Source organism: Corvus moneduloides, chromosome 6, assembly GCF_009650955.1.
Source record: "Corvus moneduloides isolate bCorMon1 chromosome 6, bCorMon1.pri, whole genome shotgun sequence".
In the NCBI taxonomy this organism is placed as follows: Eukaryota; Metazoa; Chordata; class Aves; order Passeriformes; family Corvidae; genus Corvus; species Corvus moneduloides.
In genome coordinates this window covers 43,976,503-43,989,859 of record NC_045481.1, presented here as the reverse complement: position 1 = coordinate 43,989,859, position 13,357 = coordinate 43,976,503, and the positions used below count along the sequence as shown (strand labels likewise).

At 45.5% G+C, this 13,357-nt stretch overlaps 1 protein-coding gene across 4 annotated transcripts in view; it reads left to right on the top strand.

Moving 5' to 3' along the window:
• The first annotated feature begins 761 nt into the window (after nucleotides 1-761).
• Nucleotides 762-13,357, top strand: part of LDLRAD3 (low density lipoprotein receptor class A domain containing 3) — a 122,200-nt gene continuing 109,604 nt past the window's right edge. For 3 of the 4 annotated variants that reach the window (XM_032112547.1, XM_032112546.1, XM_032112545.1), the window contains exon 1: nucleotides 12,906-13,043. In XM_032112547.1, coding sequence (XP_031968438.1) covers nucleotides 13,010-13,043 — 34 coding nt within the window. In that variant the 5' untranslated portion in view covers nucleotides 12,906-13,009. Of the gene's footprint in view, nucleotides 885-12,905; nucleotides 13,044-13,357 lie in introns of those variants that run through there. The other variant, XM_032112548.1, reaches the window with a different exon arrangement.

Below are 13,357 nucleotides of genomic sequence, written 5' to 3'. Positions count from 1 at the left end.
TGAAATCCAGCTCAAAGCAGAACCAGTCTGATCTGATGATCCCCTGGTGGGGTATGAAGCCCTGGCAAGCAAACACCAGGCATCAGTCTAAGCTTCTCTTCTGGAAACACTGTAGGGGAAGAAGCCCTGACAGGTATTTAGCCCAGGCTAGAAAAACTAGAGCCTGGAGGCTTCCCAGAGCCTATGCCCCATGGTCCCTTTCCTTCCCTGGGGAGGGACCCGTCTTTGCCATGTTGGTAGGCTTTGGCTACTTGGGACCTCACACTGAACACCACCTGAGTGCAGCTCTGCCTCCCCAAAAACAGGGAGGTTGTCCCACCACCTAAGGCAAGCAGCCAGGTGCTGCACCACACTTGCAAGAACACTGCTATAGCAGCCTTGAACAGAGGTCACAGTCATGGGTGGTGTCTTCCTTGGGCTGAGCACAGAGCCAGCACCTTGGGAAACTGTCATCCAACCAGGTAAAGAGTAGTGGGGAAAACCGCAATGAAACGCTGTTGGCTCACAAAAGGGAACACGGATGGAATAGGATATCCTCTTGGTCAGCTAATACAACTCACACCGGAAATGGATGCCAGCACATCAATACTCTGCCAAGGCAAAGACTTTCTGGGCTAGTTTTACAGTGTGAAATTATTTTTCCATTCCTGGTGTAAGTCCCCATTCTTCTTCTGAATGCAGGTTAAATACAAAGATTTTTTTTCTGTATTTTTAATACCTTTTTTTTTTTCCGGGTTCCTGCTCTTGCATTTCTCTGATGTTTTCCACAGGGATAGTTCTCAGTGATTCTCTACAATGACACTCATGAAGACACACTGTTAAATAGGAATCACAGATGTCATGAAGAATTCTCCGATATCAGTGCCAGAAGGGAGCTGAAGGAGGTAAGAGTTAAGGGCAAGAAGTTTGTTTCAATCCTACATGCTGCAAGAAAGAATTTTTTAAATGTAATTTTGCAATCTTTTGAGAATATCTCTTTCCTGAAAGGATTTCTTGGAAGCTCTTAAGTGCCTTTGTAAGTCTTTGCATTGCATTTAGGCCATACATCTCTGATATGGATGTTCTGAGAACTCTATCTCCTGCTTCAGAACAATCAGGCAGACTCTAAACATTGGTTTAACTCTTTATCTTTTATTTGGGACAGGATTGATGCAAGATCTGTAATAACATGCCAGACAGAAGTTGACTTGACCAGGAGATGTTAGACTGCCTGATGTTAATAGCTGTTTCTTAGCGTTCCTGTTGCCTGGCTTCCTGTTTACTTACCATTTGCTCTAAAGCATCTTAACAGAGCTGATGTGGTATCAATTCATTAACTCCATCTTCGTCTGTACAGAACAGAAGAAAACTGTGTCCTCCTGCCTTAGTGATGAAGACAGGAAATTTGCCGTGAGGGGCTCATGCTATTGCTACGATCTGTCTCAGTCTTGAAGAAATACTTTTACAACTTGTGTTGCTCTTTTAGAGTCTCCAACTCTGCTTGCCATAGGATTCTCCTGATTAATTTTTCTTTACTTATCCATTTTCTATGCTTTACAAGCTTCACTTACTATATAAAACAAAAACTTATACTCAAGTGTGTTTCCAGGCTGGAGCTTTCTTTTTTTTTTCTCCCATGGAGAAATTTGAGTGTGGACAGCTATCTTTTAAATGACACCTCTCAGCTTGTTTCAGGCCAGCTTAATCTGACTCGCTAAAACTCAGTGTGAGTCACAATTTAGCCACTAAAAAGGTCAAACTTGCAAATAATTGACTGACTCAAAAATAAAGTTTTGAAGAGAGGGTTAATAAAGATAAATCCCATTTTCATGCCCAGCTAGTTCAGACACCAGCGTGTCAAACAGTTCTGCTAGGGCCTGCCTTCTGCTAATGTCTGCAAGCTCAGGGGAACACTCCCTGTGTATATCACTAAATTTTTACAAGCTAACCCAAAGGAATGCCTATACAGTGCTCTAGTCATCCTTAAAGGGCTTCTAACAATACACTGAATAAATAAACACTCAGCTGCTATCAAATAAATCAATCACCCCTCTGGCCATCTTAGTCCAGGACAAGCCCATGCTAAGGATTTGTGCAACATCTCATGCACAACTATAAGTGTAACACAAACAGTAATGAAGCTATTTCATGGGCATTAGCAGCAGCTTCTAAAAAATGAACCTTTTTGACTTTGGCTCATTTTGTTTTCAGATCCAGATGTGCACTGGTTTCATATGAAATTTCAAGCCAGTGAAAACTTCATTTTGTTTTCAGTTTAAGTCTGATGCACATCTATGAGACACTTGGCTCAGCAGAGCTGATCCAGATTCACCTGAGCCCAAGCAAGGAGGTTCTCAGAGATCTGAGTACGTGCTGCTGAGTAGGGAAACCCAAACCTTCTCCCGTACAGTTTCTTCCCTTTCTGCACAACCCCTGTTGTTATGCAGCCACGTGTGAAGGAACAGAATCACTCCTGTATTCTGCTATACTCTCTCCTTCACCTTCTGTTAGACTGGTACCTTTCTTCCAGACTTTTGTGCTGAGGTTTGATGGTAAGCCTACATGACAGAAATAGCTTCCCTGATAGCGATTCTGTGGTGTTTCCCTGTTGCCATGAAGTTTGTCCTTTGTCTCTTGAAGTCAGCTGGATAGTCCTTTATCAGATACCTTGCCACCCCCCTGTGTAACATGAGCTTCATGTTACCACGTGTGGGTATGTGGCTTTGCACAGAACTCTGTTAACTCTGGCTGGAGCATGAGGAAAGATGGCTTCTCTCCTTATCAGTGAGGCTGGAAAGAACATTTCATAAACATAAGCTGTCCTTTACTGTAACTCAAACCTGCCCTTTTTGTTGGACAGAGGAAGAGAGGAGAGGTTTTTTTTTGCTGGGGGAGTCCTGTTGGCCAGTGCTGTGCCAGTGGGAATTGCTGGCTGGAGAGTTTCAGGTGAGACTGGAGTTGCTAGGGCTCAGATTCTTGTTCTGGTTTGTGGCAAAGTCATTCATTTTGCTCTTGGCCCTGCTGATGCTGCAAGCAACTTCTGGACCTGAAAAGTCCTTGGTGCTTCTGGCAGGTGAAACAAATACCAATGGATGCATAAGAGAGGTCACTTTGGATTTCCATACAGACAGGTTTTCTTGTTTTTTCCTTTCTTTCTTTCTTTAATGAGATTTCAGGAGAGGGTGAGGGAAGGTGGGTGTTAGAATACTATGATGAAGCTTGTAATTGCTTATACAGCTTTCTGACTTACCTCTATTAACAAGAGTGTGATGGAAGAGAGGCAAGGGGCCGACTGCTCTCTGTAGAGTGGGGAAGGGCAGGGATGCATGCAGAGGTGGACAAGGGCTCTTCTGACATTGCATGCATAATCTAATCTAGGCCATAATAATTTCCTACTGGCTCAGCATCAGTCACATCATTAGCCTAACGCTGAAATTAGATCTTGCCTGTCACTGACATTTGTTTTCGTGTCTGGACCATCTCTGTACTGCAGTACTTCCTGGCTCAATTCATTTGGGACCAACAATCCCAGTTATGTTGATCCAGACGTAGCAGAAAGCTTTTACTGAGCACTCCCTGCAGACAAGGGAAACCATCAAAGTGAGTGTTTCAATATGCCATTGCTCTCTTGTGTAAAATAAGAGCAACTCCCCATTACAACTTGGGGTCTTATTCCCATCCAACACCCTGCACTGGTCGCAAACAAACAGTCAATAATAAAAATATCACAGAATCATAACCCTTATTGTCCTGGGTTTGGCTAGGAGAGAGTTAATTTTCTTCAGAGTAGCTGGCATGGGGCTATGTTTGGATTTGTGGTGGAAACAGTGTTGACAACACAGGGATGTTTTCCTGACTGCTGAGCAGTGTTTACAGGGAGCCCAAGCTTCCTCTACTCCTCACCCCACCCCACCAATGATGAGTCTGGGGGGGCACAAGAAGCCTTGAGGGGACACATCCGGAACAGCTGATTCCAGCTGACTACGGGGATGTTCCGGACCGTATGACCTCACACTCAGCATAGGGAGCTGGGGAAGTAGAAGGAAGGGGGTACATTCTGAGTGATGGTATTTATCTTCCCAAGTCACTGTTAGGCAGGACAGAGCCCTGCTTTCCTGGCGGTAGCTCAACACCTGCCCATGAGAAGTGGTGAATGAATTCCTTGGTTTGCTTTGCTTGTGTGCATGGTTTTTGCTTTACATATAGAACTTTATCTCAACTCACAATATTTTTCACTTCTACCCTTCTGATTCTCTCTGCCATCCCACCAGGGGAGAGTGAGTGAGTGGCTGTGTGGGGCTGAGCTGCTGGCTGAGGTTAAACCACAACACTTGTCTAAATCCATACCATACCTGTGTCTATAGTGTGTGCTGTCAGGCTGAGACGACTGAGCTGGTGGGACGCATTCATTCAGTTATTGCTCCTCTGCCTCCGAAAGTTCCTCTCTAGGAAATAGAGATGCAGTATTTCTGGCCCCTGCATCAGACCTCGGGTCATGCAAGTTTGTGCTGGGATCTTAAATATTAAACATGATTTAGCCATCACATTTCTCAGTTAGGAAGCATCCAAGTGTTCAGAAGCTGGGGCGAGGAAATGGAAGATGTGCTTTTCTCAAATCAGGACTGCTAGAACCACCACACTAAAAATGCTGCAGATACTGAAGTTTTCCTTTTTCCCATGCACCCAAAATTATATTTCATTAAGGGGTTCTTTCAATAACCAGTGAGTTTTTCATCCTTCAGAAAATTAGAGAAACCTGGACAATTTCCTGTGTGAGTCATAAATTTCTACTGAGCCTCCTGTGCTTCCCAGGGTGCAAACTTCTTGCACTAGTGATGGCTGTACCTCAGGGGTGAGAGAACAGATCTGAGCCCCAGTTTAAGCACCCCCTCTTGCCCCAGAAGGGCTGCAGCTCACAGGGTGTTGGCTCTGCATCTGTAAAAGCTCCAGCCATTTCCAGTGCAGTTGTTTCCACTGGAGCCAGACACTGTGGGCTTCTTTCACATTTAATTGAGAGAAATAGACATTTCTGGGGATTTAGCTCATCCTGAAGCAGACATTTAAAAAGCCAGATGAACCCTAGAAGTACTTAAGAGGACTTTATCTGTGAACAGCTTGAGGAACATTAGCCATTGAAAAGACTGAATCTTGGGCAAACTCCAAATTCCAGATGATGATTTAAAAATAAAACATTTTAAACACACATTTCAATGTAAAAAAACCAACTTACCCTTGTTAGCAAACACAAAATTACTTAATTCATGGTTTTTCAAATACCAGCCAGGTTCCTGGTTAGGAACAGCAAACACCATGTAGGTTATCTTCTTCTGACATCTTGTTGCCTTGTATTTCAGGAGAGCTTTGAAGAGATAAGATGCATTCCTTCCTTCACCTCTTACCTAATCACAAAGTAATTTTGTGATCCAGACCGTTTTAACGGAGTCTGATTTAGAACCTCAGGGTTCAACTCCAAAAGAATTAATTTAAGATCTGGCACTCAGAAAATTCAGTTTTAGCTTAGAGCTTATTATCCTATGAAGTTTTCAGAATCCTGGCTACTCCACTGCCTCCCACCTTGTGTTTTTAATTACTTGCCGGCTTCTGGTTACATTTCCTATACACAAAGGCATCAGTGTGAGATAGCACCAAATATTTTGTGAAAATATTTAGACAAAGATTCCCACATATGCACTTAAAAGGTGGCTTTCATGATGTGATTTTTTTCATGACCTGGAGCAAAAAAGAGGCACTCTACTTCTAAAATAGGCGTTAAACCAGAGGCAGGAGTTAAACTTTCAGACCTTCAGGTGACATAGACATCATAGGAGGTGTAACATTTTACTTTAGCAGGGGATTTACATGCATAATGTAGTTTTAGGTCATTTTGCTGCAAATTACAGCAAATTTTCATTATCTAGACAAATCAGTTTGACTTTTATTATTTATTTGTTAGACTCTCTTTAAGGGACAGCTGGAGCTAAACTGCTGTGGTCCTGCTAGGGGATATGTATTGATCCAGGCATTCATTTATTGATTAGCTACTTTACTGCCAAATAATCCCCTCTGTTTACTTGTCTTCATCTACTTCAGATTCTGGAAGCAGCCTGGAAATTTCACACACTGCCCATTACCTCAGTGGAAAGTATTGATATACTGATTGTCCAAGAGGTGACTGGAAGACTTGGGAACAGCATAATCATCTTGTTGTTCTACATGCTGTCTGTGATTACTTATTTCAAAATCATTGGCTTAAAATATTGACATGTTAGGTAATGAATAAAACCCACATAACAGAAACTAAATTACATTTTGAATTAAACCCACCCATTTCCCCCTCAAATGCAATGGATTTTTAATGAGTCCCACCAGAAAACACAAGTACTCAGATGATCAAGTGTAATAAAACTGTAACCTGAGTGGGTGAGAGGTGGGGGGTGAGGAGCTTGTAAACAAGGGCTCTGTCTGGCTTTGTAGCTAGAGAATGGTAACTATAGAACTTCCTAATTGATTTCTACATTTATAGATATGTGTCTTGGTTTAACCACAGACAGCAGCCAAGCCCCACACAGCCGTTCACTCCCTCCCTTCCAGTGGGATGGGGGAAAGAATCATAAAAGCAGGAAAACTCATGGGTTGAGATAAAGACATTTCATATGGAAAGCAAAAGCCATGCACATAAGCAAAGCAAAACAAGGATTTTATTCACCACTTCCCAAGAGCAGGCAGGAGTTCAGCCATCCCCAGGAGAGCAGGGCCCCCTCACACATAACAGTGACTTGAGAAATGCCATCACTCTGAATGTCCCCCTTCCATCTTCCCCTGCTTTTTATGCTCAGCATGTCATATGGTCTGGGCTACCCTGTGCCAGCTGAGGTCGGCCGTTCCAGCTGTGCAACCTCAGCCTGCTTGCTGGTAGGGCGATGCAGTAATCAGAAAAGGCTTGACACTGTGCAAGCACTGCTCAGCAATAACAAAAACATCTCTATTACCAATGTTTTCAGCACAAATCCAAAACATAGCTCCATGCTAGCCACTGTGAAGAAAATAACCCCCACCTCTCCAAAACCAGCACAACAGGTAAGATAGAAAGGATGCAATTTTTTGGAAAGTGTTTTTATTTTGCAACTGATTTTGCTAGTGTAGCCCCCTGTCACTTCACAGAGTAGGATTAAAAGGTAAAACAGGTATCAGAACTTTCCACCAGCATTTCTGATTTTGAACTTTGTCGTTTGTATCAGAGTAGTTGGAACTTGGAATTTACTTGGCTTGAACAAGGGATGTGGAATAGTATAGACAGACTGGTGCTAGCAAGTATGTGGGGGGTGTGTGTGTGGGTGGCTGGAAGAGGGAAAACTGCTCTGAAAATGATCCAGCTGAAATTTAACATAGCTCAGAGTAAAATAAGGATGAGGAAAACCAGCTGTGTGCCACCTGAGGGATAAAAATTAGGGGTGGGATCCTGCACCTTTTGTGTTACCAGGAATACAGAAATATCAGCCAGTAATACTCCCAGGTTGCCATCACAGTAGGCAGAGTTGTGAGCTAAGCCCCTTTCCCTGCTGTCAGGAAATGCTGCAATTGCCAAGGCATTCCAGCCTCCTACCATGGCTTTGGCAGTATGGGAGAGCTCAAGACCAAAAGCATCCCATTGCATTCTCAGTCCTACATTGCCCAGGTTATGGACAAATTGACCTCACCAGACTTTTCATCTCTGGTTTCTGAGTCCCAAACAGGGAGTGTTGCTAGAGCTGCAGCTCAGGCCAAACAGGAGCTGCGCAGCAAAGGGCCCTTTGCAGACTGGGCAAGGAAAGAAATGAAAATGAATGGGCCAAAGCTTCAGGACCTCTCCTTTCCATAGCACTAGAGCAGAAAAGCCAATGGCTACTGAGAGCTGTGAGTCTCTAACTTGCTGAGCCCAGAGCCTGGCAGGAGAGGAGGAAGAGGGTTTCACACTTAAGATAGCCTCATTCATACTAGCAGAACATCCCAGATTTGGTCCATCATAACTTACTTTTTCTGGAGGCTCATTAAACCCCTCTTTTGCACACAAAGTATGGAGTAGCTCATATCTCTAGAGCCCAGTCCTAGAATTAAGCATTTGCATGCCTGAGGAAGCTGTGAGGACTGTCCTTCTGGGAGCACAGAGGCAGGCCACGGAGGTTGGGTAGATGCCTGAATCCAAGCCTGGCACTTCTGGAGCTCAAAGGAAGGTGCATGAGTTTGCCCAGGTGCTTCCTGTCACTGCAGGCTCTGGAGCCCAGGGTATGCAGGGGACAGCAGAGGCTTGTCTCACTCACTCTTTGAGCTCCATCCTAGTTCAATTTGCCTTTTTTTTAGAAGGCTGTCAATGTAACTGCACATATCTGGGAACTGTCCATCGCTTTTGATTTGATCCTTATGTTTTAAACTGGCATAGTGATGAGGACCACATCAATGCACACAGTTAATAACCCTTCACATGTTGAGATGAGAGAAGCAAATGAGTCATTTGGGGCAATCTGAATGCCTGGTATGTCTCCTCTTTTAAAAACTGATCTCCAGCTCTGTTTTCCAGAGAGAATACAGCTTCAACAGCCAGGAGAGCTAGAGATCAGAACATTACAAAGCCATAATGAAGATGATTCTAATGGATAGATGGAGATAGGCTAATATACCTGTTTAACTTGATAGATATTAATGCTGATGACAAATTTATAAATGTATTTGGATCTACATTTATCATTTTGCTGAAGTGTGTTAAAAATTTGATTATTATTATATTGAATCCTTCAAAAAGCTGTTGCAAACCACAGCTCCAAACTCCCAGGCTTGCTCTGTAGCAGTTCAGTCACATACAAAATATTGCAATATATTATTACAAATTTTTATCCTTAATTAAAACAGACTTGACTTTTCATCATTATCAATCCTGTCACTGGGCATTGCATATGTAAATTACTTGTATTAATTTTGTTCAGAGTACTATTTACAGGTTGAAGTCAGCAAATCTAGATTGTACCTAGAGACATTATTGCATTTTGCTCTTTTGTCTCAAACCAATGTGAACTCCCCAAAAAATCAACTCCTACCTTGTAAGAATGATTGTGAAATTAAATATGGGTTGTATACTAAGCTGACTAGAAACAACAAATGAAAAATTTGAGCTTCAGCTTACAACATGCTGAGCACTGGTACTTCTTAGAGAGGTCAGGTTCTCTTGAGGATGCAGATCCTCTGCAATGTACTTAGGAGTAATCATTTGTCCCCCCAGATAAGACCTGGCAGGTCTGCCAATGTAAGCTGGAGACACTCCATGGCCTGCAAAACCTAAAAAGGAACAATTTTATACTCAGGCTTGCTGCTGCCACATCTGGAGCACTGTGTCCAGTCTGGGCTCCACGGTTCAAGAGAGCCGTGGAGCTCCTTGAGCAGGTCCAGTGGAGGGCTGCAAGGATGATTGGGGGACTGGAGCATCTCTCTTACAAGGACTGGAGGAGGGAACTGGGCCTGTTCAGCCTGGAGAAGAGAAGGCTGAGAGGGTATTTCATGAATGTATCTGTACTTATGTATCTGAAGGGGGTTGCCAAGAGAATGGAGCCAGGCTCTCCTTGCTGGCTCCAAGCACTGGGACAAGAGGCAACAGACAGAATCTGCTGCACTGCAAGTTCCACCTGAATATATGGAAGAGCTTTACTATGTGGGTGTCTGAGTACTGGAACAGATTTCCCAGAGAAGTTCTGGAGTCTCTCTCACTGCAGATACTCAAAAGATGTCTGGACACAACCCCGAGTAATGTGTTCTAGGGAAATCCTACTTGAGTGGGGAATTTGGACCAGTCAGTCCCACCAGTGGTGCTTTTGAACCATACGCCTTCTGTGATTCTGTAATTCTGTAATCTTGTAGAAACACAAATGAGTCTTCTGTGATAAGCTTGTCTCTGAAGAAAATTTCCCTTTCTAGCCTTTAACCACAGTGCACAAAGCTAAAAGATGTGGCTTTCTTGTAATGGATCCTATGACAGCTTGTCATTACTTCAGCATAATTTACTATGAGGCTAATCTCTTTTTCAGAGTATATTCCTTGATTGTCCTGATTATAGGCTGGTACCCTGCATTACTGGTAGCCATTCAGAATCTAGCCACATTCTGAGCAACCTGAAATTATTTATTTATCCTTTATCTTTGTGGTATAGATGGCTGGTAGTTTCATCAAGAGTCAAAGCATGAGTTGACACGAGTGACTTGCTTGAGGCCACACAAAATCTGCAACAGAGCTGGGATCACATCTTGCTTTGAGGGACAAACCCAGAAATCTCCCTTGGTGATATGAAAGCAGTTCATGTGAGAGTAAAGAGAATCAGCGTGTGTTGACCTGAGGCCTGTGGTCTCATTCACTTACAGATATTCAGACTTGTTTGTTGGCTAATCTAGTTTGAAGTTTGCTAGTGTTCACACATATACCCTCAGAAATGATAGTGCAGATAGCTAGAAACAGGATTTAATTAGAATATAGGATAGGCTGCGGTGGTCAAACACAGGGCTCAGCTAGATCTGGCCAGCCCCTTCATCCCCTTTTTCCTTTATTTTCCCACATTTTTTCCTCCTCCATCCACCTCAAAGATTTCCTTCTCCCTTCCTGTGGTCTTTGCCCTAAACATTGTGTGGGAAGGGAAGAACACGCAGGTTCCCAAAACACTGTTCCCATTACATCCCTCCAGGTGTCCTATACCATAGGCAATAATCACCTTTAATTTGCAAGGTATCTGGGAGACAGTTTCTTGGCAGACTTCACACCAGCTACCAAGGTTTAATCTGTTTTTCCTGATGTGCTTGGGAGCAGCCAGTGTTCTGTGGTCCATTTTCCCTGATAAAGTTACTGAGGTTTCTCTGCCTGTCTTTGTTCTCCCTGCATCTTTGTGTTAACAGGGATTACACTTTTAATCACATAACTCAACATCCAGAAGGTACGGAGGAATCACACTGGACCCTTTATTCTGTGCTGGTTAAGAAACTGAGGTGTACAAAATGCTTTTACAGATGGAGAGCTTCCCACTTAATCACTCAGCAAACTAGAAGATCCTGCTTTTTGGGAACTGCTAAGGAGGCTCCCACGCACCTTGCTTTGCCTCTGAATCCCAATTGCTGCATGTAGTCAGGGTGAGTTGGCTGGAGCCCACCAGGTGGTGAGATGGTCAGTTTTGGGTGTCACACTGGGACCCCAGGAAGGAAGGGCAGCAGCCAGTGATTGGTGTCCTGGCAGGCAGAGGAAATTCCCACAGCCACATCCCTCAGGAGTCAGAAACCACCCCTCCTTCTCAGACCACCTTCTGGAAACTAATCCCCAAGCTGACTTCAATGTGGGAATTAGCTATCAGGAGTGAAAATAGCACTGAAAAACTAACAGAAGCTAGATCTAAGTATTCAAATAAAAGTCTTATTTTAAATAAAAAATTAATTCATCCTTCCAAATGCTGTGAAATCCTTATCAGTAAATCTTCTCAAGCTCCTTCTGAGTGTGTTAAACATGAATCGTAAGAATTCTGCTTGAAACAGTATTATTCTGCAGATTAGCTGAGCACAGTTTTAGAAATCATTTGGCAGCTTTTTACTGCTATAAACTGGCTTTAATTCTTAGCTAAAATACCTTCTGCACTAAGCCTTCCTCTTCAGTTCTTAAATACATGCTGCAAGCTTTTTAGAGAGTTAAACTTTATTCTGTACACATGCAGATCTACTTATGTATTTGACACACACACAGGGGAATACTTTACAGCCAAAAGGTTTGGTACCACTTAATGAACAGACCATGATTTTTGCATGAAAGCAGAATGGCACACAGTAACGTGGATTTCTTCCTGGTCATCATATACTGAAAAATGTTGTACTTTAAAACAAGGCCCACTTCTCCCACTGAAGCCAAGTAGGGTCAGGATTGGGCCCCTAGATTGAAAATGCAATATAAGTTTCCCAAATGCCGTGTTTCAGAGCTTTACTAGGATAGTAAACCTCACAGGTGGGCTCTGATTTCCCTTTGTAATCGGCACTTTCCCCTGTACTGGGCACTGGTGAGGCCCCACTTCAAGTACTGTGACCAGTTCTGGGCCTCTCAATTCAGGAAGGACATTGAGGTGCTGGAGCATGTCTAGAGAAGGGCAACAAAGCTTGTGAAGGGTCTGGAGCACAAGTCTTGTGAGGAGCCGCTGAGAGAGCTGGGATTGTTTAGCCTGGAGAAAAGGAGACTCAGTGTCACTCTCTACAACCGCCTAAAAGGAGGCTGCAACCAGGTGGGAGTTGGCCTTTCCTCCCAGGCAACCAGTGACAGGATGAGAGGACATCATCTTAAACTGAGCCAGGGGAGGTTTAGGTTGGATATTAGGAGGAATTTCTTCACAGAAGGTGATTAGACATTGGAATGGGCTGCCCAGGGAGGTGGTGGAGTCACTGTTCCTGGAGGTGTTCAAGGAAAGACTGAATGTGGCACTCAGTGCCATGGTCTAGTTGACAAGGTGGTGTTTGGTCATAGGTTGGACTTGATGATCTCAGAGGTCTTTTCCAATGTAATTGATTCTGATTGACTGGCTATGGAAGTACCTCGTCTTCTAGTCAGGGAATGAAGTTTAGAGGAGCATGCATCAGAGGACGTTAAGAGGAGGCTTTTTGAGGGTACGGCGTGTCTGCTGGGGTGCAGCTCTGACCCAAACTCTTCCAGGTATTCCTAAAGGGCTCCTGCCCGCCGCTGCAAGCAAGCGGAGAGTTTGTTGTAAGATACGCTAATGCCACCACAACCGGCCGTCAAAACTGGCCGGAGGTATCTGATGGGCGACAGAGGTGAGGAAGATGGGGCGGCCCCTCAGCCGTGCGGGCCGGGGCGGCGGCAGCCGCGGGTGGGCACGACCGCCCAGCGGGGCGGGGCGGCGGCGGCACCGCCCCCGGGCCCTCCCCCGGGCCGGCCCCCGCACCGCCGCTCCCCGCCGCAGGCTCCGTCGGGCCGGACTGGCGGAGCAGCCCCGAAGTTTGCGGGGCGGCCGGCGCGGGGCGGCCGGCGCGGGGCCATGTGGCTGCTGTGGCTGCTGCTGGGCTCGGCGGGTGAGTGCGGGCGGGGGCGGCGCCCCGGGGCGCTGCCCGGGGGCGAGGGGGCGGCTCCGCTCGGCGGGGGAGGGCGCCGGGGCCTCCCCGCTACCCCCCGCCTCCCCGCGCGGCTCGTGGCGGGCCGGGGGCGCCGCCGGCCGCCCCTCCCCGGGCTGCTCTCGCCGCTCTCCCCTCCCCGGGCGGGCCGGGCCGGGATGCCCACGGCGGGGGCGCGGCGTGTGCGTCTCGGCCCCTCCGCCCCTCGGGGCGTGCTCGGGCTGGTCCCGACCCCAGCGGGGGTGAGTGGGGCCGGCGTGAGGCGAGGCGCGTGG